The 27716-nt window shown below is 29.8% G+C and overlaps 1 protein-coding gene across 3 annotated transcripts in view; it reads right to left on the bottom strand.

Annotated features, from left to right (window-relative positions):
* The window catches only part of LOC143226383 (ubiquitin carboxyl-terminal hydrolase 37-like), a 48015-nt gene that overhangs the window by 20126 nt on the left and 173 nt on the right, over positions 1 to 27716 (bottom strand). For 2 of the 3 annotated variants that reach the window (XM_076457283.1, XM_076457285.1), the window contains exons 2-10: positions 23285 to 23480; positions 18239 to 18425; positions 13917 to 14280; positions 12798 to 13214; positions 7937 to 8077; positions 6395 to 6529; positions 4334 to 4463; positions 2324 to 2475; positions 1135 to 1200 (exon numbers count right to left, since the gene is read on the bottom strand). In XM_076457283.1, coding sequence (XP_076313398.1) covers positions 1135 to 1200; positions 2324 to 2475; positions 4334 to 4463; positions 6395 to 6529; positions 7937 to 8077; positions 12798 to 13214; positions 13917 to 14280; positions 18239 to 18425; positions 23285 to 23470 — 1778 coding nt within the window. In that variant the 5' untranslated portion in view covers positions 23471 to 23480. Of the gene's footprint in view, positions 1 to 1134; positions 1201 to 2323; positions 2476 to 4333; positions 4464 to 6394; positions 6530 to 7936; positions 8078 to 12797; positions 13215 to 13916; positions 14281 to 18238; positions 18426 to 23284; positions 23481 to 27581; positions 27652 to 27716 lie in introns of those variants that run through there. The other variant, XM_076457284.1, reaches the window with a different exon arrangement.

Genomic DNA, 27716 nt, shown 5'->3' with positions numbered 1-27716 from the left:
CAATGTAATTAGAACACACTTTATTAAAGTTTACATTATGTACTTCAGACATATCAGGTTTCAACAATATACTGATTAGTTTTAAAGAAAATGAATCCATTAGAGAACTTACAAATATAGAGAATTTGGACAGATACTATATATAACAAACAACATTTTTCAACACTTTTCATCAAACAACTTATAAAATGAAAATATATTACAAAAATGGCTCCTCTTACAAACGGAACAAGAGCATACAATCTTTTATGCCTTATTGTTTACGTTGTACAGTGATTACAGAGTAAAGTTGTGATATTAGGACAAATTTACCTGCCAGATAATGAAACTACAGTGTGCATTTTGCTTCAAGACACTATTTTATTTATTTTGTTTATTTGTTTTGAATTTCATGCAAAGCTACACAAGGGCTATCTGCACTAGCCATCCATAATTTAGCAGTGTAAGGCTAGAGGGAAGGCAGCTAGTCATCACCACCCAACTCCCAGGTTACTCTTTTACCAATGAATAGTGGTTTTCACCACACAATATAACGCACCCCATGGCTGAAAGGAAGAGCATGTTTGGTGCAATGGGATTCGAACACCATGACCCTCAGATGACAAGTCAAATGCCTTATATACTATTTTATAAAAATCATTTGTTACCTAATATGTATAAACTTATTTTCATTTAAATGCCACAGAAACATTCAAGCATGTTAAATTAAGACATTATCAGAATTCAAACATTAATCAAACAAGTTAAAGTAGGCTGTCAATATAGTTTTGTAACAAATTTCCATGAAGACAATTCCTGTTTATTGGTACAAAAATAAACAAATAAATGTCATGCTTATAATTAAACACACACACATGCACTGCCTTTTGGGAGACATTTAAGCATATTCATCAAAATTTACAAGTGTTTTAAAATAAAGTTACCTTTACTAGCAATAATTTAACAGGTTCATTGGTTTAATTTTATAAGCTAGAATATCAGATTTCAAGAGAAATACCTAAAACCTGTTCTTTTTAATTTTATTTTATATAGCATAATTGACTAAAGTAACAGTGAATAATACTACAATTAAATAGCATTTAATGACATGTTAAAGATAAAGCAAATACATTAAAAGAGAAAGTATTAACTTACAAGCCCTTTGGAAGATCAACTGATAATATATAAAACTTTTCTTTCTTAGGTATGATATCCTCACATCTGTACAAAAAACAAAAAGAAAATCATCTTTTATAAGCCTCAACCATTCCTTTTTTAATTATAAAAATTATTTTATGAGAAAAGTCAACACAACTTTACATTTATATCAGGAACGATCATTAACTAACATAATGAATGATCTTTAATCACTGATAAATGTATTTACCCATTTACTCTTTAAGGCAAGAGGTTATTTAAATTTATGTAGAAATTTTCTATTTTTTTGTCTATATGAAAAAAGTAAACATTTCCAAAATGTCTTAAAAATAAAACCAACTTGTTACACAGCATTCTTAGTTACTGTAACTTAAGTATAGAAATTACACTCATATAATTAATCAATTCATGGACAATAAGCTGCTAGTGTCATAGTGCAAATAAAAATCAGTACCATGTTTAAGAAACATTCATAACAAAACTGTTTCTGATTACTTAAAGTCTACCAAACATATATAAGATATAAACACATACTATACATTCAGTCAGGTGTGCTCAAGGGTATCTTAAGTAACATAAAACACAGGGGAAGTGGATTCTAAACTCAACACTACTAAGTAACTAAGCAATATAAACTCTGCTGTGTGATTGACTTGTAAATTTGAAAAATGAACTTCAGTAAACTTTTACAATAAGACAAATTTGTCATTACCAAAACAGTGAAATATATTTAACCATAAAGGTGAAACTTTATTTAAAAACTTAAAACCAAGAAACTGTTCCACAATACGTTACTGTACTCAAAGTTTCACGAAAACATATCCCACCCCTTTTTAACTGAACTTTCAATCTCAAAATACATAAATATATTGAAGTTTTATAAGAAAATTCCATTAAATCATAATAAATGTTAAGAGTATACGTAAGGCAATAAAATTTTCCCGATATTGTAATATTTATACCATTCATATGTCAGCAAGATTCAAAAAATATTTTTTGATACATTTGTAATATTTTATAGAAGATTAGGAAACTCAAATGGTTTTAATAAAAACCATGACAACCACTGTAGTGAAAGAAACAATCAGTTTAGCTAACAGTATTATAATTATATAAAAATAGTCATACGTACTAAACAAAATTTGGATCAATAAATAAAATGCTTTAAAATAAGAATACTACTAACTTCTGACACAGGTATGAATTCAACATTTCAAACTCGAAATTCCTACAAACAGGATTGAGGCTGTCCATTTCTGAGATATCACAGTCACTGTAGAATTTATCAATTTCTTCTTTCAACTGATCAAGAACTTGACCAAGGAACTCGTGAGCATCCTAAAAAATTAAAATATTTTCATGTTGGATATCTTCTGAATAAATTAGAATGACATGACATTACATTTATCACTCTGATTAGACTTGTATTACCAACAGTATGCAGTAGCTAAAATTTGACAAAATTTGCAAAAAGACTAATGAAAATTAAAAAAAAAAGTTTGAAACTATACAAAAACTGTCCCAAGTCTAACAGAAACACTTAAAAAGTATACCTGCCATTTTATGTTTTTTGAGAAAAGTTTTCAAATAAAAATGTGACAAAATACATATTTTGTAAGGTAGCTGAAGCAAACAGAAGTCAACATACGTATCTTCTCACTACTTTTTCTACCTTAACCCCTTAGCTGCAGAAATAAATTATCAACCAATCAAACTTTAGTAATCAACTGGGTGCGTTCTCTAGGCTGTTGCCTGAAAGAAATTAAAGTACACCATATGGCACATTCCACAACTACGGGGTTAAACTGGAAAATGGGCTGCAACTATGGATTTGGTTTTCAAAGTAAGTTATAAATAATATTTTTAATGCTACAAGGTAAAAAGTAAAAATACTCTCCATAAAGTAGTTCATTTGTATTAATACAATTAGATAAAAGCTGCTACAAGTTCTTCACAAGTACCTGAATAGCAACTTCTATTCCCTTTTACATACTACTACTGTTACTACAGATCTTTTATAGTATAAAGCTTCCTTCGAGTGGTTAGTATTTTATTTTTGCTGATATATTATCAGAACTAAACATGCACATTTATAGCCACGTATTTAAAGGAAAAGTCAAAACAATGATTGAAATAAGTGAATATAAACTATGACATTAGTTTTATATTTAACAAAATTACCAAGTAAGTTTAATTTCTCAGCATTAATGAGCAAAAGAAACAAATATCATAATAATAGCAAAGGTACAGAAAATTATTTATACCACCTTCAACACTAAAATTTAGAAAAGTAAAAACATTGAGTAATGTTATTTGTTTTATATTTTGCACAAAGCTACAAGAGGGCTATATGCTCTAGCCATCCCTAATTTAGCTGTAATATACTAGAGGGAAAGTAACAAGTCAACACCACCCACTGCCAACTCTTGGGCTATTCTTTTACCAATAAATAATGGAATTAATCAACATATTATAATTCTCCTAAGGCTGAAATGGCAAGCAGATAAGGTTATTATCATTCAAATTCACAACCCTCAGATTATAAGTCATGTGCCTTAAACACCAGGCCATAGAGTACACGTTTCACTTACATAAATGTTTTCTAAAGTTACATAAAGTAAATCAAAATACAAAAACTGATGTACATTAGAAGCATTTCCAGTCAGAAATAACTACTTATGTACAATTAAGTATCAAAACCAAGTGCATTGAATATAGTGAACTTAATGATCTATAACAAATTTGAACAGTTTCGTATCTTTATACAACAGTTGTTTGTTCATAAAATAAAAAATTCTGAATGATGCTCAAAAAACTGATTTCAATAACATTACAAAACTATGTATATTTGTGTCACAGTCTTAAGTTTACAGCAGACAATGATCTGAAGGATTACACATGTAAAATAGTTTCTAAATCAAAGACAAAAGTTACACAACATATATTTCCATAAACAAAATAGTATAAAACTTGGTTTTATCCAACATGACAGCATTTGCTAATTTGTTTACAATAATAAACTTTTTTACATGACATTCTAAAGGTTAACCTCAAAAGAGATGTGAAAATATAATTTGAAACAAAATTATTCACATATATCAAAAATATCATGCAAGTCTTAGATATTACTATGTATTATACATTTTATTTTTTAAGAGACCTTATCATGCGAATTCAAAAACGTTTCTTAGCTTACATGTTGATCATTTCCCAAGAACCACGGTGCAGTGCTACAGACAGCATCTTTTACTTGTTCCAAAAGGTTTTGCTGGCTTTCAGGTGAACCCATTTGGCTTAGTTTACAGTGAAGCAGAGATGCCATAGCCCTGACAAAAAACATCATCTTAGGTTTATTTTATTACAGTAATAAAAAGACTTCACATATTCTACTTTCATCTTATTACATACTTGTATTACCTGTTCACATATACAAGTTTAAACGTGCATACACACAAACTGATATTTACATTTTAAAACACTATGAAAAATCAACCATGTAATAAGTGTGACAATTAAATATGGTTTCATCTTCTTACCTACAAAGATTAGAATGCATTATTTCATCAGTTAGGTATCCACACTGTTAATGATATACTTGGTTTTAAACCTAATAATACTTTAAAAGGTTCAGCTGGATTAGATTTAGGGTAGTCCTAAATCCATATAATGAGCAAACAATGCAAAACTATAACAAAAGTAAAATTATAAAAACAAAAATAAAGTTAAGCATTATAAAACATTCTAAACAATACTATTCATGAAAATAATAACAAATACATAACATTATTATTAAGCTTTCTTTACCACAATTTTATATTTAACAACAGAGTTAATTGCATTCCAATTAAGTAAAGCACAGACTGCAACTTTTAGTACATTTATGCACTGTAACACAACCACACACAGCATTTTCAAACTTATTTTTTTTAGCATTTTATGGTATTTTTTTGCAGTAATTTTTACAGTAGCTTTTTTCAAATATTACTAGTAATAAAATTACTAAACGTAAATAAGTATGGTTGTAAATGGTATTTGGTTTCTGTAACTGAAACAGAAAGTAAACACATCACTATTAGTATATGTTAAAACACATCACTATTAGCATATGGTAAAACACATCACTATTAGTATATGGTAAAACACATCACTATTAGCATATGGTAAAACACATCACTATTAGTATATAATAAAATCCAGCATTTTGCACACAACCTTTTTTTTTTCCAAAAAAAAAAAGGAAAAAAGATGGTAACAAGTGACATTTTGATTTATTAACATGAATCTTTATTCAATCTGAAGAAAGTGTTGTTGTTCACAATGTGCTGTAGAATTAATTAACATTGAAGTTTATGACCAGAAATGCTCCCAGTTTTTGACCATATTGCCTCGATCGCCTGGTTCAGTGACATTTCCAACCCCGAATGCTCTAAATACAGTAGTTGCATGAAAATTATCTCATGCCATATCAGAATCACTTTTTTAATGGTGCATTAAATGTTTTGAAAAGTCTAATTGCTTTTACTGTGCTTGACATGTAAACTTCTACAAATTACCACAAATATGTTTTAAGATAATTACCATACATACTGCATATTATGTGTGAGCAAACATTGTCCTTATCACAATTTTATATCTAACAAAGAATAATTTCTATGCTGAGAGATTCTTGCAAAATTCACACAACTGAAAAATTATATTTCGAAATTATATTCTTTCCTCAATAAAATAACACCATACAAAACTACCAAGATTCATTCAAACACAACTGTTCAATTTCCTTAGAAATCATCTAAAAATGTTATAATAATCAACTCCTATGCTGAACTTTAGAATAAGACTCCTACTTCTGATCTTTAAAATTAAATAAATAAAACCAGTGTTTACTTTTCTGTCTCAGTAATCTAAAGAACAATAAAATAGTTCTATTTTTGAATTACAAGCCAACATTTCATAATTCAGAATGTTGCAAAAAATGCAACTTTTCTGAAAATATTTTTAGTCAAAAACGTCACCTTACAAGATTCGTTATGTAACAATGAACTCATTTTGTGATTATACAATTGTTTAGACATAAATTAGCTTCAATTACAACTAACACTCAACAAATGCGTCATTTGACAGACATGATGATCCATTTGATTACCATTACTAAAATTTAAAAACATAGGTTATGTAAATTTAGCATTGTAAGACAATCATCCAATTACATATATAATAAAAGATTTCAAGTTATTGTAAACTAATTGAATCTTCTTACCAAAAGAGGCTTTTTTCAGGTACAGCATTTCCTAGTTTCTTTTCAACTTCTTTGAAATCTGATACAAAACAGCTTACCCCAAACAAAGCTTGCAATACAGAGTTCATGTAACAAGAATTTCCAATATTTACAAAGCTATCAGAAAAAAAAAAAACACAGTAACATAACACTTAAATTCTTTCTTTGCTTTTTTGCAAAGAACAATAAACATAATTTTGCATGTATACTCATGTTTATATTCTTTCTTTGAGTTTGCCATGTTAATAATTACAATTAATTTAAATAACTGTAATTACACCATCACAAAACTATCTAGAATTGAAGTATTTATCACCACATTTTAAAACTCCTTGATCCTCTTGTGTTCTTACTTTCAATATATACACAATAAAAATTACTTTATGAACAAAATTTGAAAAATACATAAAGGAAAAAGGACACCATTCACAAACTTAAGTTTGAAATTATAATAGGGGGGGAATATATTACATATATATATTTATATACCAAAACAAAATCATCTGAAAAAGCAGAAAACTGGTAATCTTTCTTTTAACCACTGGCATCATTTCAAAATATGCAGCTAATGCCATAAGCAGTACAGAAAAGCTGTTTGCTCCAAATATAAAGAGTTACCCACATAGAATATTACTTCGATTTTAAGACTCACCCTACTTTTAAAGAGGGATTCTGAAGTTAAAGCATCTTCGTCACTTGATTCACTACTGTCCCAAAAATGTCATGTTTCATTCCATCTTCAAAATCTGATGGTAATTTGTGACTAATTGCTGTCCTTTGCCATAATGATAAATCTTATCTTTTTATAAATTTCTTGCACCAGCCATGACTAGCCTTGAAAAAAACACCACTATATCCTGCACATTCCTTTGCTTTTAACATTAAAACTTCTTTCGTTATTGGCAGTCCTTTATTGAAATATGTTAAAATGATGGCATCAATTTCAAGATTTCTTTCTCTTCTTAGGCCAAAAAATAGGTTTGTACTTTTCTTGCAAGAAAACAACATAGTTTTCATACCATGACAACAACATACATTTGCCTCACTCACTGCATACTCTTTATTAACTGCACTATTCCCAATCTGGTTGAAGCACAAAATAACTTTTCTTTTAAATTCGACATCATACATAAAACGTTTTTCCATTGATAAAAAATGCAGTAAAAAAAAAAAACACAAAATAGCATCTACACAACAAGAAAGTCGGAGAAAGACTAAAGCTGGTGATATCCAACTAGAGACACTGACATCAGCAAATTTGACATTTTGCATGTTTTTTCAGCCTTTCTAAGCTAAATTCTTTTGAAATTATTTTCCAGTCTGATTGTTAATGCAGGATTTTTTGAAAATCTTTGTTGTTCAAGGAAAACGATGTTCTCAAGGCTTTTGAAGAATGAAAAATACTTTGAATATTAGGTGCACCCTAATTTTCAGAAAAATGTGCATCTTACATTTAAAATAATACGGTATTTAAAAAACAAAAACAACAACATTCTACAGTATTACATTATTCAATTTCCTTACCCTGCTAAGGATTTTGGCTTTCGTTCAAGGCCAGTTTTTGTACTGAAACCATCTTTGGTATCAGATGCACTTTTCACTCTTTTGGGAGACTGAGGTAGTTGGGATAAAGAAAGACGTTTCTGATGGCTAGTGGAACTGTTGCTAAAGATTTGAAAGTAAAACTGAAATTAATACTTGAACTTAAAAGGCAAACTACCACTTTCCACCAATAATCAAAATGAATTAAACTGATTAAATGTAAAACAGAACTTTTCTAAGCTTATTCTAATCTAAGCATTTCTTCATTCATCACACAACCTTAACATATGAATTTGTGAGAATGCTGTTTTACGGAGAAAAACAGTGTCAGAAACAGTCTCAATTACAGTTGGTTATTACTGTTTACATTTGAGATTAATACATGCAAGATCTCCCTTAAAGCTAAATTTCTTATCTAAACTTAAGCTATATAACATCATAAAAACATGAAGTTTCAATTTTGGGATGGGAAGCTTTTTTTAACAACTATTTATAAAGAATTGAAATTACAGAATGTTTCCAATGCTATCATAAAAAAATTATAAGGGGTAAAAGCAAAACAAAAAATGAAATACTGATTTTCAATATCAGATTTTGAAATGTTTCTTGAATTTATTATGCAAAAGAAAGTCTATATATGTCATTGCTTCAATTAATGCCTCATAGAAAACTGAACATCAAAATGAGAAAAAATATAAGATGGGATGGAAAAAAAAAAAGTGGGTTTCTAATTTCCATTTTTAACCCTAGGCTTATTTATAGTTGCAAAAATTTCTAAACAGGTGAATAAATATGAAAGTAAAATTATTAAAGCAATGGCATCTATACCAGGTTTGTCCATTTCATGTTTATGGATTTTATTCATTCAATGTACCTATAAAAGTTTGTGTCTTGATAAGCAAAGCAATGTAATACTGTTGTCAAACAACACATTGTCAACCAATGACCTGAGAAGTTTCTCTGACTGTTTGTTCTGAATTTCACACAAAGCTACACAAGGGCTATCTGTGTTAGCTGTCTCTAATTAAGCAAAGACTAGAAGGAAGGCAACTAGTCATCACCACCAACTGCCAACTCTTGGGCTACTCCTTTACCAATGAATAGTGGTGAACACAAGATCAGAAAATAAGAGGAGCACATCACAGTAGGAAAGAACGTGGCAGAACCATTCAAATGTCAATAACACCCCCTTAGAAAGGACAGAACTATAACAATCCCATATATCACCACTATGAACCCACTACACAGACTGAGGAAATCAACAGAGGAAGACAGACAACTCAAAACCCATGTGAGGACTTATGATGTCTGGTTCATTCCAAATCCAAAGCTGCCCACAGGTTTTTGACATCCACGTCAGGGTAGGATGAGGATTCCCAACCGAGGAGGTGAACTGCATTCTGATGTCTCACTTCATTGTATTGGCTTTCAAAAACAGGAGGATATTATGACATCTACCCCTGCAAAACACCTTCTGCTTTATTCATGCAGTCCATGGGTGGTACAGTCAAAGACAGACAAGTTTATGAGGCAAAATATTGCAAGGTTATTTATCTTAATCTTGTGGAACACCCCATCTTGACAGTGAGCACGCAAAGCTATGAAATATACAAAACTTGAGTGAACATGACTGGACAGTGCAGATCTGGATTTAAAGAATATCTAGTGAGGCACTATTCATCACGAGTGAGATCTGCATGATAAAGAATTAGAGAAAGGCCTCTGAAAGAATAAAAATAAGAATTAAAACTTACCAGTTAGAATCACAAAGAAATTTTAAAAATAACCAAAGATGATAGATGAATGTACTCTGAGCGACCCACATACCTGATTGCAGAATCTCCTCCAATGGATGGCAAAGATGAGAAATAAGGGGAAAAGTGAGATGCCAGATCTGACAGGAGGATGCCTGGAATAAATTATGGGAGGAATAGGCCAATTAAATCAAAAGGGACCCAACTGGTAGGGGTAGAAAGTGAAATATCATGAAGGAAGGAGGATTGCCAGAGAATAATAAATTGGGAATGTGTATCCTGGAAGGAAGCAACATAGGCAATAAAACAACAAAAAGCCCTAGCCAACATAGAAGTCTATCTCGATCTGTTTGAGGGTAAAGATGGGAAACAGAAGAAAAGAAGAAACCACCCTCCTGGGCTGCCATTGTCTTTGAAAGAAAGGAACAGATAAAAGACAAGATAGGTTGGGTAACAAAGGGTGCATGAAACATCAATGGCAAACAAATCTGACCTCTGATGTCCACAGTTAAGAGAAGAAAATATATTAAAGAGAAGGATGAAACATGGAACACAGCAAGAAAAGTGGTTCAGACAAAGATAACATAAGGGAATGTAGGACCACATCGACTTCCCAATCCAGAATGGTAGGATGCTTGGAAGGGAGACATATCCAGAAAAAAATGCATGAATATAGTTAGAAGAGGGGAGAAAAAAACCTAAGATATCAGGAGAAATGAAAAGTATAATACATCCAAAAATTGAAGAGATCAATACCCATGATCGAAGAGATCAATGGAAGATGTACAGATTGAACCAGCTAACAAGCAAGCAACTCAACACGTGAAACCAAATCTTTTTGCCAAGGACTGAACAAAAGCCAGGTGTAAAGACACAGGATGTGAAGGTTGTGATGTATAACATGTGACCACATCTATAAAGAAGGGAATGATAAAGTGGAAGAGTGATTGGAGGGGAGGGGAGCAGTTATATCCATGGAAACCAAGGCTTAGCTGGTCAGTAACTTTAACAACACTGCCTAGGCTTATCTGACTAGACTCAACCATTTGTACTTTTTAGCTTACATACTAGTAACTTCTAATATATAACAAGTATCTTGACAAAATTAGGCAGGCTTTTGCATACAAAAATCAATTTTTTAATGAAGAATTTTTTATCAGTATTTGTTCATGAAATTGTTGATTCGTTTTAAACTAGTACAAGAGCTGAATTTCATTTTGAGATAAAAAATACTTTTCTTTGTTTCAAAAACATAATTTCACTTGTATACTCCTCTAAAACCTCTTAAATGAATATACATTTTTTTTGGTAAAACTTTATATTTTACCTGTTATATTTATCACTTGATTCTTCAGCTTGTAGAAAACTCAATTATAATGAAAAGAAAAACTAAAATCAGAAATAAATCAGCAGCCATGGCCTCTTTCTTCATTATTAACCATGAAGGTTCAAAGTACGTATCCTGAGAGTTTCAACTGTTAAAACATATCCCATAAATTTTCTGTGTTTATTTTACTTTCAACATCTAAAGTTATACTCACTGTAAGTAAAGCTGAAACCACTGACTGTCTTTGCTCACACCGTAATATGACACCCTTGAAAGCAAGAACACATGTACAAAAGAAATTTTAAAGGTAATAAAATTTCAATTAGAATGTGTGAAAACATTTATTATATAGTTCAAAGTTGCACTGATTCAATAAACATTGTAGGTTCTCAACCTCGCCAATCCATTTACATAGCAAGTGTTTCAATACAACTGCTCATCTCTTTGATGTCTGTCAAATTTTGCAGCATATGTGTATGGTGTTATTTGGGCACATACTGATAACATTTACTATCCTCTTCTTAAAACACAGAAAGTAAATGAGAAAAACATTGATTTCAAATACGCATCCTTGTTACAAGGTTCTGTACTCAGCATACGTGCCATCCTAAGCCTTGTTTATACTTACAGGTTGGTTTTGTAGAGATAACTTTTGTAGGTTTCAAAGATTAACCTTTGAAAAATGAAAAATATCAAATTACTGTATCAGTATCCTCAGAATCCTGTAATTTAGTAGGGTCTCTAAGTGAAGTATAGGTGGGTTGAAAAATCCCATTCCTATTAAGAGCAACGACTTACTGAACACACATATACAGTTTCAGCAAAATTCTTTCTTTAACCTTCATGTCACTTGTAAACATCTGTCAGAATTACATAGAGGGAAAAATTCTCTTTCTATTGGTCATAAATTTGAGCTACTTAGTAGTTTAATAGTAGGTGGTACAAGTTACAAACTTTCAAATGATTGGTTTGAAAGGCTGAGCCACTCCAGCAGATTTGCTAAATATATTGATATCTTCAGCAAATCACAGAGGTGGGAGGTTCTTGTTTTATATTTACCTTGTCTATATAACAAATTCAAGTTTCTAATTCATCAGATACTTGTACATGTTGTATGGTGGGCATAATTAAACTGAAACTGAGCAATAAGACAACTGGACATGCTACGTGACACAAAAACCCATACCTGGCATTTTTTTCTTTACATTTCCTTTTAAATTAGGAAATTAAAACATGTATAATAATTTTAAAATTTACATGATAAATTATATTTTGATGCCAATCTTCTTGGCTTAAGTAGTAAAAATGTTATTTAACAAAAAAATTTGAAAATAACTCTCCAAACTTCATTACACAAATACTTTAACCAACAGGGGCAAAAGTGATAAGGAGGAACCAGGAGGAACTAACAAAGACTGGAGTTGACAAGTTAAACCACCCAATGAAGTAATCAGATGGATAGGTACACAGAAGTACTTGAGTGACTAATTCTGGCTAAACACATCAAGTGGCAGAGATCATGGATGATGTAGAAACAACTAATTTAATTTTTTATAATCTAAAGGTTACTCATATACTCACAACAACCAAAGAACAAATCAAAACCACAACAAAAAAACTAAATCTCAACAGCCTATAATACACTTTCTATGAAATCACAGTTGAATGTGGAGTTTTCTACTTTAATTTTTTTATTAAATTTCACTATTTTAAAACCTTTTAGCCAATCAAAGCTTAAATAAATATGATAATTGCTACAAACCTGGTTAAAGACTTCAGAGGTGCTCTACTTGCTTCAAAATCATTGTGTGATCTGTTAGAATTATAAAACTTCGAAGAGTTGAAATGTTTCTCTCCCACAGGATTTTCGTCAGTAAAAAACTTTTTACTTCTTGTTCTACTATTGTTTATGTATCTTGAAGCATTATTAGTGTTATAATGATTATTGCTGTAAGTCTTTCTGTCCATCCTTCTAGTATTTTCTTTGTCAATATCCTCCTGACTTTTCTGTCCTTGCCCATAAGTTTGCCTGCTATTATCTTCCCTTAAGAGTTGCTCAAATCTAAGGCTTCGTGAGGAGTAGTTCCTTTCATGAAAGACAAGTCTCTGTTTAACAAGTCTTCTGGGAGATGTGGCACAATCATTTCGATGAGGAGAAAAGTTTTGATTTTGTCTTTCCCTAAATCATAAAATACACAAGTCAGAAAGATTCCTTAATCTTAAGTAATTGAGATTTATAGATATCACACACACACACAATTCAGAAGCAGAATTAAATGTTTACCCAAAACTGTTTGTTAAACAAGCCATACAAGAATAGGCAACTGTTCCAAGAACATCTGATTGTCATTATTTGAGAAAATTAAGTATTACACATAATATTTTTAATTTTCTTAATTCAAAATCTTAAAACATTTAATAAGTATATGAAATTTAGTAATAAGAATAGTGCAGTTGACAATAACCAGGCTTTATCTGGTTAAGTTAGTGGTAAAAACCAAAATCCACCACTTTTAAACTTTATTTAAAGTTGCAACTGGAACTGTAATTTTTTTCCTGTAGTAACAACTTGTGATTTTCAGTTTTCTGAAAGAGTTGCATAATAATACATTATTTTCTATACCTTATTTTAACTACACCTATATTCTGAACAATATACAAGTTGAATGTGACAGTTAACTTTATATAACCTCTTGACAGCAACTTCTGTTTATAGACATGTATTTGAATATCCTTTTGGTTTGTTTTTAGATCCTTTTATGTAATTTCACCTCTTGAAGCACTGATAGATTTAGCCAAAATAAAAACAATAAAAAAGTGATTACACATGTCATTTCAACATAATGTGATTTTGTCTCAAGCACATGATGATATTAACTACCTTTCTTGGCGTGGAGACCACCTTTTTCTCTCTGACAAGCTCTGAAACTTGCCACAATTGCCATTGGCAGTGGAATCAATATATCCATTCCATAATTTGCTTCCTTCCATATCTGTATAAAAGTTGGAATGTGCACAAGAGTCACCATAGACAACTGCCTCATTGTCATATGATTCTAATCTGTGTACATTAACACCCTGACTTCTGTAAGGTGTAAAATTATTAAAACCATCTCTATTGCCTATTTTCCCCGGAGATGATCGATATGCATTTCCATTTGAGTTTCCAGATCTGTTATTAGGAGATCTTGATTTAAAGTGATTTTCTGCTGGAGCATACATTCTTTGCTTCGGACTTCCTCTGTCTGAAAGATATTTATAAAAATCTGTACTTGAGAAAAAATTTTGGATTTTAGGGTTGGTTTACAATTCCATAATATCACTAAGCAGTTTAGAAATTAAGAAGCACATCTGTTTCATTTTCATTTAAAACAAATAAACATACACTATACCACAATTAGAATTTAATAAATGATTAATTATTATTATTATTAATATTACAAAGCTAAGTTTAAACAAGAAACTAATTTATATCTTAAAAAGAACTTTTGATGTCTACTTTGGTGGTTCTATGGGTTATGCAAATGAATTCTGAAACCTGCAAGTTGAAAAAAAGTATTTTTTATTCTTGTGCTGTTTGTTTTGATGGTATCACGAGAAGCTACTTGGGTACACTTTCGTTAATAAGTTAAGAGACTGATAAGCCATTACATCAAGATACTTTTTTTTTGACACTGCTGAAGTTATTGGTACCAAAATTATACTTACAATTCAAATTGTGATAACCCACATGCATTATTCTGCATTTAGAGTCAAACTTTATAAATACAGACTTGGTTACATTAAGGAACTGCTCAAAAGAACAGTACTACATCAGTCCCTTTGAAATGCCATTCACACAATTGTAAATAAACATCATTTAAAATTAAACTGCTTACTACAAAACCCAGTTTACATCAAACTGATTTTTGTAATAAAGCAATATCAATTTTTCAGAAGTACAGGAAACATTATTTTTACAACACAAGCCAGAAAACCATAAAAGGACTGACCAAATTGGTTAATTGCTTTCCACTAGCATGAGACAGCATGAAACAAACATTTAAACTGTGATACAACAAGCCAAACAGAAACTCACATTTAGGAACCCATTGTTTCAACAGCAGAAGTTGATAAACCTCTAGTTTCTACCAATAAATACATTAAAACTACAGCTAATAGACTATGACATGATCAAAAGTTTCACAAGCTTCCACCAAAAGCAGGTTATATAGAAAATACTGATGGTTTGATTCTGGAGAAAATGTACAACAATCAACATCAAGGATGCAATTTATATGCTACATTCTGTAAAGAATATTTGCCAATGTGCAAAATGCTCATTTATATTCTCAGTTTTGCGAGACAAGTTTAGTTTTATTTTGCATCAACCAGCTGACTCCTACTTACCTAATTTATACCTAATTCTCTCAATGATGTGTGTATAACCAATCAAAAACTCAGAACATCCTCCTTTCTCAGACTCTACAAAGTATTTTTGCAACAAACCCTTTTCATACCAGATTTCAAGCACTAGGATAGGACAATAATTTTTGTGTTACAAACTATAATATAACTTATCTTTTTGATTTTCTGAGATGTATCTACACACACTGAATCAACCAAGATGGCCCCACTCACCTCTTCCATTTTTCAAAATACTTACTTATGTACACAAAATTCATCCAATGATGTATATGTGTATAACCAATCAAAAGCTCAAATGTCCTCTAGTGGCTTTTTCAGCCTCTGATAAATATTTTTGCAACAAACATCCTTTCATGCAAGATTCCAAGCACTAAGGTAAGACATTAATGAGGAAAAAAAATCACTTTTTCAGACCCAAATACAGCTTAGTAAATTATGATGGAATTCTGTGGTACTAATAAAGTAATTTTTTGTTATTTCAAAATGCATATATAAAAAATGGTTTTACATTCTCCATATATGCAATTTGATATGGCTTAGCTTAGCAACGTACTAACAGAAAGCAGATAGGTGTGCAAAGTTCATAACTGAGAAAGAGAATTGTTTTCTATACTACATTTACCGTTCTATGCTTTAAGAAAAAGAATTGGAATTTAAGGACTTATCTGTAAATAGTAATAATGTATATATTTATATACTGTATTACAACCAAAATGTTACTGTATTTCACAAAATACTGGTCCTAGAACACAGTCAAGCCAGGTCACTTTGTAAAAGCCAGTTTTATATTTTTGGACACAGTAACATGAATACACATGCACTGCATGATTGTGACTTCTGTAATGTTAGTCATGTACACCTTAAAGGTGAATAGAATAAAAATATATATATAATGTTATACTAGTTAAGCTATTTAGACAAACTTGAATTTTCATGTTATAATGTTTTCATTCTAGAATGAAAAAAGCACAATTCATATAAATTTCCTAATTTTTATAGTGATTACAATGTCAGTCAAATCAACCAAACTCATAGAGAGAAACGACAGTGAAAATGAAAGATTATATACAGTCTTTACTGAAAAAAGGTTTGGTGATTATTTGGAGGTTATTCAGATTTAGTATGTGAAATCTGAAACTTTTTTGATGTACAAAAGTATTTTTAATCTTAAAATGAAAAGGACTTTACTTGTCAGGTCACCAACATGCAAAAATAGACACAAGAAAAACACTGTTTAACAAACCTTAAGACTTATTACTAATAAAGGTACTTGCACATGAAAGCCTTGTAATGTTTACTGACAACCTGCTAAATTGCATGAACACATGCTTACTAAGTTAAAAGTAATAGAATGAAAATAATAACAAGCATAAAACAGTTATGAGGTCAGTCCCCAGGACTGAGCCCATAGTGAAAGAGTTAAATATAAACAGTCCATTTTAAAAAGCTTCATTCTCTACTTAAACTTATCCTACAAGACCAATCAGCCAATCTATTTATCCTTACATATTAACCAAAGGCATTTAGTTCTAACAACCTTCTCAATTTTATCACCACATTTAATTCTAGAGACACTATCCCTGGCTCAATCAAGTTATGACATTTTTCTTTATCAACTACTTGTACTTATTAAATAGCTCCCCTGACCTACCTTTCTCTACACCATTAGCCTCCATGTACACAACAAAAATATCATCATTGACAGCCTCCTTTACCAAATCTTCTGCTTGTGCTACTGGGTAGCAGAAATTAATTCTTTTTCCCTCTTTACAACACAAGAGTTTCCTAACCATGTTTTGTCAATGAATCACCTGTAACTATAAGCTCTTAAGTTTATCATTCACATCTCTCCCTAATCCTTTTGGTTTTTCCCCTCAAACAGTTCCTCACATAGACATGCCAAGAGCTGAAATTTGTTTCTCAACAGAATTAGCTCGTAACAATTAAATCATTTAACATTCTGAAAACCACTGTTTGTCAATGTTAGCAATAAAGGTTCAATTCACTTTAGCTTATTTTCACAGTGACGGGATTAAAAACAAAAAATCAGGACTGTAATTGTAAAGGAAGCTGATTTCAAGCACTTTTTCCTTGTAGCAAATCATTAAGTTACGCTTTTACCACTATGTTCCCTAGATGAATCCCAACTGAATTTAAAGCCTTTTTGGCTTTAACAGGCAAAAATAATAGAAAAAGAGCTTTCATGATTTATTTAAACCAGTAGTTAATGGCTTCTTGAAAGTGAGATTGAGACAATTATACCATACAATGAAAACCTAAATTTAGAAACATGGCTAAAAATTGACAGAACTACAACTTTACTTAAATTACAAGGACAAATTAGTGATATATTGTTCAAAACTATTGTGATTTTTCTCTAAGGGGGTTCAGGTGCTGTATTATGCTTACAAAATATTCAGGAAATTCTTCATAAACACTAAAGATTGCATTGGAAATGAACTAAAATCAACCCAAAATCAAATGTTCACATATATCTTACTTTTATGTAAGAAAGTAAATAAAACATTTTATTGAACCTAAGCCAGAGGGTTTTTTTCCTTGAAATGTAAAAAAATATGACAAGTTTATTTTCTCTAAATGTTTTAATTCAATGGAGCAATTTTACCCATAAAGCTGACTATGCAAAGTCCATGTCAAAAAAAAAAAAAACTAATTGATCACTATGGATAAATTGGTAATGAATCAATAACATGTTTTTCCAAAACAAGTTGCAACCTATTTCAGACAAATCATACAAATTTTCGTGATAAAAATACAAACTATAAAAATCCACACCTTCAAAACAACCATTTTTGATATTTTGTAGAAATTTGGCAAGATCATAAAATGAAGATTGTTGTCCATTATTCCTAAATTTTCGTATCCACACTACAGATGAATTTGTAAACTCAAATGATATGAAACCATTTTTTTCAGCTTTCTCCGGACTTAGTGGTATTTTCTTCAGTGTTCGAGATGTCACCTGTAAAATGACACAAAAATTAAGACTGTAATGTTTAATTTATTTTTTATTAATAAAAACATACTTTCATGGGTTGGCAAGAGGTTTTCTGCACTTTGTTTTTTCATTTTGATACACTGATATTATAAAATAACTTAGAATCATTTCAATCTTTATATATGTATTTATATATATGAATAGTTAAAAATGAAAACTCCACCAAACACCTACTCAAGTAATTTAACAAAATAGCAGCATCAAATTAATGTCAGTCATACATCATGAGGTCAATAATCCCAGTGATATAGTTATTCTTAAATCAAACACTGAGTGTGCATGTTTTAATATGTTCATTAAACTATGTCTCCACCTAAAAAGTGCAGTAAAGTACACATTCACATGACACACTGTTACTTAAATCAATTTTTAGTTGAAGCCCTTAGGGAAATAACCAGTGGCAAAAAACATGTCTATATTTTTGAAATGTAACATTTGATACCTTATAGCAATTTAGCAAAATTACTGCTTTGCTTTTGATCACAGTAATAATTTGGCAAGTGTATTATTTTACTGTCATAATAATTTTGAAGAGTAAGGGCATTCTATGTTATGCTTCTCAAAGTATTTACACAGGTGTTTCTGAATGTGTGTGAAAATAGTATTTATTAAAAATGAAAAGAAATTAAGTTTGACAGGCTTCTTTAAAGCTACTGTGTTTCATGGTTTGTGGCATTACTACTTAAACTTCAGCTTGACAGTGTTAACTTTTCATACAGATATGAATCTAATAGTTTCATACATACTGAATTTGAAAAAATAAACATCTGCATGTAACAGTGTGGACAACACTAGAACAGGAAGAAAAACTACATGTATATGGAGACTGTATTCCATGAAATACATCTGCAGGAATATATTATCTAAGGCACTAAAATAAACATAGATGTTGCAATAAAAACTGGCATTCTGGGTCACACAACACATAATGGTATCTTTGGTACAACAGTTTCACTGAGAAAATTCAATACTGAATAAATCAATCATTCTCAATTTAAACTTAATATATTTTATTGAACATGAAGAAATATTTTTGCTGCATTTACATTGTTATTTGCTCTTAATTTTATCTAATACCATCAACAGCCACTTCAAATTCTTCTTACACTTGTTTTAAAATATACTATTCTACATACAACTTGAGGCTTTATGGTAATTAAAATATTTTTATAAACACCATATTTCTAAATAGTAATAATCCATATACAATGTATAATAACTGAAATGTGAATGTATATTATGAAATACTAGTTCACTAAAACCTAGCCAATACAGATTACTTCATTAAGACCAAAGGTTAGTTTTATAATAGTGCATATGATAACAAGTGCACATGCACTGTTTAAATGCAAGTTGCTAGACATCACTGAAAGGTCAATATAATAAAAATAAACAACATGAGACTTAAGCTACTCTGACTAAACCTTCATATTGTGTTACAACATGTAGCCATTATAGCACAAGAAAGGCAATTTATATTTATTTCCTAATTTATTTAAGATGATTACAAGGTTGGTCAAGTGACAGACCCCACACAAAGTACAGAAAATAAAATAAAGTATTACTGAAAACAAACATTTGAAATGTATTTCTGAGGTTTTAGAGATTACACAAATAATATTTGAGATCTTTGGAATGAATAACAGTTTTTTAATCATAACATGAAATCACTTTGCAATAGGACTACTTACAAAACAGACTGTATTTTCAAACAAATTTTACATAAAAATATTTCATTAAAGAATCTAATATTTTGTACACAAACTTTTCACCCTTACTAAAAGTCTAACAAATTTTGTAAGAATACACATACTGTATTAAGTGTTATAGTGTATATATTTAAAACATGTACATATTTATGTACACAAACTTGTGTATATTATACCATACCTAACAAGCCAACATGACTAAGAAAAGTCCCAAAAAAAATTAACTATTGAATTATAATTTGCCTTTTTACACCCCACAGAAGAAAGAAGTACTTAACTAATAATATGTTTTGAATTTTCAATTTTACACATGTTAAAGATCAGTTATATGGTTAAAATACATAACCTTATAAAATGGAATATTCAGATGTCACTGGTTGAAAAGGTTGTTAAAAACTGAAAAGCTATTTCAATTATTAGAAATGCAACAAAGAGATACTATATACAGTAAATTAAAAAACAAATTAAACAGCACTCATAACTAACATGAAACCTTCAGGAATCCCAGCTCAAAACTTTTTGAGCTCTTCAGTTTATTTTGTACATTTATTGAAGTAATTGCTTGGAAAGTTACTTTTATGCATTCAACATACATTTCTATGAATAAATATTGTGCAAAATGTTTCACACACACACACACATAAAATAACTTAAGTATTACTTCAAGAAGTTATGGTGTAAAAAATGGTGTTCAAACTTTTTCAACTATGCAAAGAATCTGTATTCATTACACCATGAGCTACAAGTTAGCTTATGTTGCTGATTACAATGTTTCCAAGATGAAATATAACTAATAACTGTTAATATGATTCCAAACCTTGTATTTTGGTAAATTCTAATTTGTGCATTTAATACTAAAAATAAACTGCATACTGAAGGTTTTATATATCAAAATATAATTTGAAATTTAAATTCATTACATGAAAAACATTTTTGATGCACAACTTGGAATTTCTTATTACCAAGCTTTTGGTACTTTAATGGTTTAGGATATCATCATAGTTATGGGTTACCAACATCTTTATTTACTGCACAGGGACTTTTATGCAGTAAATAAAGATACTAATAACTCATGAAATCTTGAAAGAAAGAAGCTAAATGGATTAGACTTTGCATATATTCTATTCATATAAAACTGCTATCAACTTATGTGTATAATAATATATCAAATAATAACTACACAGCATATTTGAATGTAACAAAATGAAATTTGTAATGTTAATGAAAAAATAATTTGTCACTAACTATGAATACTGATTCATGTAGTTGTACAGTATTTAAAAGTGTAATATTGAAATACTGTATATGTTGCAAAACATTTAGTTTGTAACATTGAAAAAAACACATCTTCACATTAATATTATGGTAAATCGAACAAATAAAAATCTGTCATACTCTTTTTTGTGAGACCAGCTTTTTAGCATACTTCAAAAGAAGTTTCACAGTAAAAAAAACAACAACAATTAGTTATTTCAATTGCACAGACATTTTCAAAGTGACTCGTGGTTCATGGTCATGTTGCAGTGCACTTGCAGAGCACCAAGAATGGGAGAGAAATTCCAAATCCAGAAACCTTATCTGGAAGCACTGTGTGCTCATAACCAAAATTTTCAGGTGAATATTACAACTTTGAAACTATATAACCACATTGCAATATTGTTACTGGAGTAGTTGGCTATGTAGGATAAACAAAATCTTCACTGTTGCCAAAGTATAAGTAACTGGATAAGAAGCTTTTAATAGTTTATATATTAAAAACTATTATACAAATAATAATATAATAAGATATCAATATATACAGAGACACACAGCTGTTCTAAATAAATGCATTTCTACCTAAACCTTTATTTGAAAATAAATAAGAACATACACGAGTGCCTGCAAGAAAGGGCAAGAGAGGATTTCAGAAAAAACTGGACATAAAGACAAACTTAACATCATAGGTAAACTAAATATTCATTGAAAGTTTCGTTAAACTGTACATTTGTGCATTTAAGCATATATAAACACATATTCTAGTCTTTTGACTTGCACTGTAAAAGCTGATCTATTACATACACATTTTTGTCCCCCCCCCGTTAGAAATATTTTTGAGTGCCCACGAACATGCATACAAATATATGCATATGTACTGACAGAAAAAAGGGATTAGTTAAAGCTTCCCCAAAATAAATTTAATTGTCTTTTTGTGTATACATATATACACACACATACTGAGAAGGTGTACAAAAAGATTGAAAATAAATGGGGTACATACTTGGTCTTGCTGTGTTTGGAGCTCATGACTAGTTTTATGTGATTTCTAACTGGTTTACAAAATCTACTAACCAAACATTTTGAGTTTTTGAACTAATATATAATAGTATAGGTCAGTTACCTAGCAACTCGTATTTACTAATGCATAAAGATGCTTCATGTGTCCATCTTTCAAAAATTAATAAACCAATGGCACAATTTTTCCTATTTTTCATTTAAAACTACAAATAAAACTTTGACTTAGGTTCTGAAAACATTAATAAATGGTTGCAAGTTATTTTCCCACTAGCAACATTATTCTTCTCTAGAATGAATTGTATCCATTATTTCATGCATTAGCATTAATAAATATAATATCACAAATTTTATGTCATGTTTCATTTTCAAATATTTTTGTATACCAAAATTTCATTTCATGCAAGTTTTTATTTTAACTTAATTTAAAAATACTTAAGTGTCTGGATCAACAAATTCTACAGTATTCTATTCAGAAAGTTGCCCTACACTAAAAAGTATTTTATTAATGAAGTTACAATTTGAATTCCTAAAACTGACAAAGCATTAGAAGACAATAAACCAAATATTTTAGTTAATAAAGAGCTATGTGTTTATTGACACTTCACAGTGAAAATCTACAAATTTTCCAACTGAAACACATACTGGCATTTTTTTGAGTACATTTTAAGTTTTACTAGTAAAACAGCAACAAGTTCCTTATCTCCAATCCTTAATTTCTAGCAAATGTTCTTGAAATTCAATAAATAAATAAAATCAGAACACAAAAAAATTAAAACATTTTATAATCAAGCAACATATATTTTCTCTATATAATAATTGATATTTTAAAACAATATTTACATGAAAGGTGGCTGCTGGTACCACATCTTTAGCACGAAAGTGAACCCTACACTCCCATGCTCCTTTTCTAGATGTTGGACAAAAGAGCAAATAGCCTTGCTTCCAATGAACAGTTCCTTGATTTGTAGTTGCATAACGTACCTCTCCAAAGAAAATGAAGTCTTTCTCTCGAATTCCGTTCATCATAAAGAAAGTTCTGGAAATATGATAAAAAAACAAAGTAACAACCTGACCTCCATTGAAGCTATTTATATTATTAATTAGAAATATTTTGTAATGACTAGTTGATTAAAACTCTAAACTTGAGCTTATGCTGATACATTATTTTTAATTTTAAACCTATTTAAAAATGACTACAAAAGACCTGTCAGTTCAATGTTAACAAAATGTATAGTTTCAGTTCCTTCCCATTTTTAACATTCAGTATATACAAGCTACTCACATAAAGGCATGAAAAGCAATAATATCCACACAAACATTTGTTATTAAAAATATTAATTAAAAGTATCTGAGGTCTTCAAAGTAAAATATTGAAGTCTAATTGAATTCTAATTAAAATAAATTCATATTTTGATAAATGAAATATAAAAATGAATTGAACATTTCATAAACAATTTTATTTGTATCAGATATTTACATTGATGTATCAATAACAAGGAATGCAAAAAAACAAAACAAAGGCAAAACTTAATATTAAATGTTTCTAGCATTAACTAGTGCACAAAATAGACCAACAAACTATTAATCCTTTTGCAACGAGCTCAGTATGATATACACAAGTTCATGTACACCCACACACACACACACATTAAGTATTTGCACTATAACTTTTGACACGTGTATCTTCACAAAATTTGTTTGACTTTAAATAAAAACTGAGTTTTTTGTATACCAAAAAACAATTTTTAATGACATATTTGTACTAAAGATTTGTTTTTGAAAATATCAAGTCTGTTCCATTACTAGTCTGAGTGCAAAGTGGTTTCATGCTATAATTTAACCCTTTTGCAACAGATCACAGATCAACATCGTGTTTGTTAACATGCATTCAAAATGTTATTGAATTAATATTTCATAATTTATATCAATAAGTTTGGAACCAAATTGTAGATTATAATTCAAACTTTAATACTATATGTGAGTTCATTTCTTAATTTAATGGTAAATATAGATTTTAGTGAGTCATGTGGTATGTTCAATGCAGCACTGTTTAAAATTAAATGTTTGTGATGTCAAATTACTAAATCTATCGTTTTGTACATATTAAAAACTCAAATTTCAAATATTATTAAGCTGGAATAAGAGCCTCATATCTTTATATTTTGTTGAGATATGGTTTATGCACTGAATTAAATAGTGGCCCCATTCACTTCTTTCCATTCTTGAAAACAATCCCTTATAAACACTTACTTCAATATACAATATGTGAATAACCAATCAACAGCTTAGAATGTTTCCAGTGTGGTTTATTTCAGTCATTTTAATCTGTGAAAAAGCTACCACATTCTTTCAGTCAAAGATTTCAAGGAGATACATTGTGTCTATAGTCTGCTTAAAGTTTCATGTTTTTTAAAATCTAAATTTATCTTAGTTTCTAAGCTCAATAAATTAATAAAAATTATTTTTTATCATATTAACTTTCCAGTCATGCCTTGCTAGCATTACATAACTTGCATTGACAAGATGCACTTACACTTGTATTACTATATCCAATATAACACTTTTACTTTCCCTATCTTGGTTGAGTTTTAGTGGAATTAACATTTTGTAACATACAGCCACATTTCAATTGTTGTATGTTACGTAAGTATACAGATCACTACTATTTAGAAATGTTATGATAATTATTTTTCTTGAAATATATAGAACAATAAATAAAGAAGCAAAAAATTTCTCTTCTAGCTACAACCTTTGAACTTAGTTGCTGCTAAACATAGGTTTCCAAGCCTTTTAAAATTTCACATGCGGAGGATACAAAATTTTTTTTTTTAGGTTTTATATTTATACAGTTGAATAACCAAAAAATCATAAATAACTTATACTGATAATACCACAGAAATCCACTACAATTTATTAAGGTTAGTAACTAAGATATATTTAGATTTTAAAAAATTTGAAACTTTGAGCAGATTGAAGACAACCCACTTTCCTGAAAACTTGGATCAGAAGTATATGATAGCCTTTTCACAGATTAAAATGGCTGAGAAAACCACTCTAGAGACATTCTTAGCTGTTGATTGGTTATTTCCTTCATACATTGAATTGTATGTAAGGAACTGTTTTCAAAAATGGAAAGAGGTGAATGGAGCCACTGTCTCCATTCATAAGCCATATCTCAATAGAATAAAACAGATATGGGGTCCTTATTTTATATTCTAGCTCAATAATATTAGTATTTTGACATCACAAACACCTAATTTTATACAGTGCTGCATTTAACATAACATGTGACTCACTAAAATCTATATTTAGGTACGTTCTTTTAATATTTACTTTTAATTAAAGAAATTAACTTATATTAAAGTTTGAATTATAATCTACAGCTTGATTCCAAACTTTCCAACAAAATTCACAAAATAGTAGTTCAATAAAATTCTAAGTGCAAGTCAACAAATGAGATGACATGGCCTTTGAACCATAATCCATCACAAAAGGGTTAAACTATCCCTTAAACCAAAATCCTTTAAGCAGATAGAGATGACAAATATTTTCACTAGAATCTCAACAGTAGTTTGGATACTCTCAGTTTTTTAAATAACAAGATACCCAGTGAGGTATCTCTTAATCTTTCCTGCCCTTACATGCTCATAAAAAAACTTTGAGGAAGTTGCTGATAGCCATTTTATGAGAAAGTACAGTGAGTTTTTTTTTTTTTATATAAGGGTTGAATAAAACAACTGTGTATTCTTTTAATATTTACTTTTAAGTTAAGAAATTAACTTATATATAATATTAAAGTTTGAATTATAATTTACAATTTGATTCCAAACTTTCTGATATCACTTAAACCAAGATGTTTCTTAACTGATTGAAGAAAATGGATGTGGAATTGGTATACTCAGCTTTTCAATAGTTCATGATGTACAAAAATATCAGCTATGAAAATCACATTAGTAGGGGTTAAAAAAAACAAAGTTATTAATGAAGTCCAGACAAATGAACTCTTATTGTTTGCAGTGTACATTAATAATATTAATAAGTTAATAGTTTGTTTTTTATAATTTTACCAGCACTGAGGATGCTGAAGTACTATAGACAGAGTGAATCCACTGGCATCCCAGACAAACATTTGATAAATAACCCTAAATTATAATGTGCAAGGTAATGCACTAGGGTTATCATACTTTGAACCAAAGAAGAAATATTAGATAAAAACAAAATAAATGGTACGACCAAAGAAAAACATCTCAGTACAGAGGTGAACAAGTTAATCAAGCCACAAAAGTAGTTTCTGTTGCTAAAAAAGCTAACTAATGCTTGGTGTGTATTTATATGCATAGCAAATGAGAGTCAAAAGATTCAATTATCCCTAAATAAATCACTAATTAAATCCCTCTGGGATATATATAATGTATGGGATGAGTTGTCAACAACAGTGGAGGACAGCATTTGACAGCTTCAAGAAAGTCATCAATTATCAGAAAAGTAAATATTGGGCTTAGATTTTTACTTTTCACAAACACGGGTGTGCAAAGAAATTCTATGGATAAAATGGTTCCTTGTTCTCCAAAGGTTAAGTAAATAAGCCCTTGTTTTAAGTAATATTCTTCAGCTAATAGTAATACACTTGTTAACACTTTTCCAAAGTTAGAATATCACTATATAATATTAATGCTAATAGTAATATATCAATTTTAGCAAGACAAAATAAATCGTATTCAGTTCCAAGTGTCTATGAACACAAAATGTATTGCTTATTCATCAAAAACCCAAAGCTCAGTGTAATACTTGCAAGTTCCAGTAACATTTATTTTTAACGTGCATTTGTACCAAGAGTAAACTATCTTAATTACACAGAGTTTTACTTTATTATTGTAACGTGTAGTTGTAATTTAAATATTAAAATAAAGATACTTGATCATTAGTATAGTATTCCCGTCATTGGTATTTCAGTAATTCTCACAAGTCAAAACTTAAATTACATGTCCAATTACAACCTATTTGAAAATGGAAAAATTTGAAACGTATAGTAAAACAGCATAAACAAATCCCAGTTAAACCCATACATACTATAAACATGTTTTCTGTTAAACATTAAAATAATTACTTCAAGCAGTAACTTGGAATTAATACTTACAATTTTCAGTACGTTTGGTAATCGTATTAAAATTTAGGCTTAACAATTACTTTACTTTGGTATTACTGTTACTACTACTACTGCCGACAACCGGCATAATTTGTTATTTTTATTTATATTAATTTTCTACACATA

This window comes from Tachypleus tridentatus, chromosome 9 (assembly GCF_004210375.1).
Source record: "Tachypleus tridentatus isolate NWPU-2018 chromosome 9, ASM421037v1, whole genome shotgun sequence".
NCBI classification, from domain to species: domain Eukaryota; kingdom Metazoa; phylum Arthropoda; class Merostomata; order Xiphosura; family Limulidae; genus Tachypleus; species Tachypleus tridentatus.
This window is presented reverse-complemented; position numbering and strand designations above follow the sequence as displayed.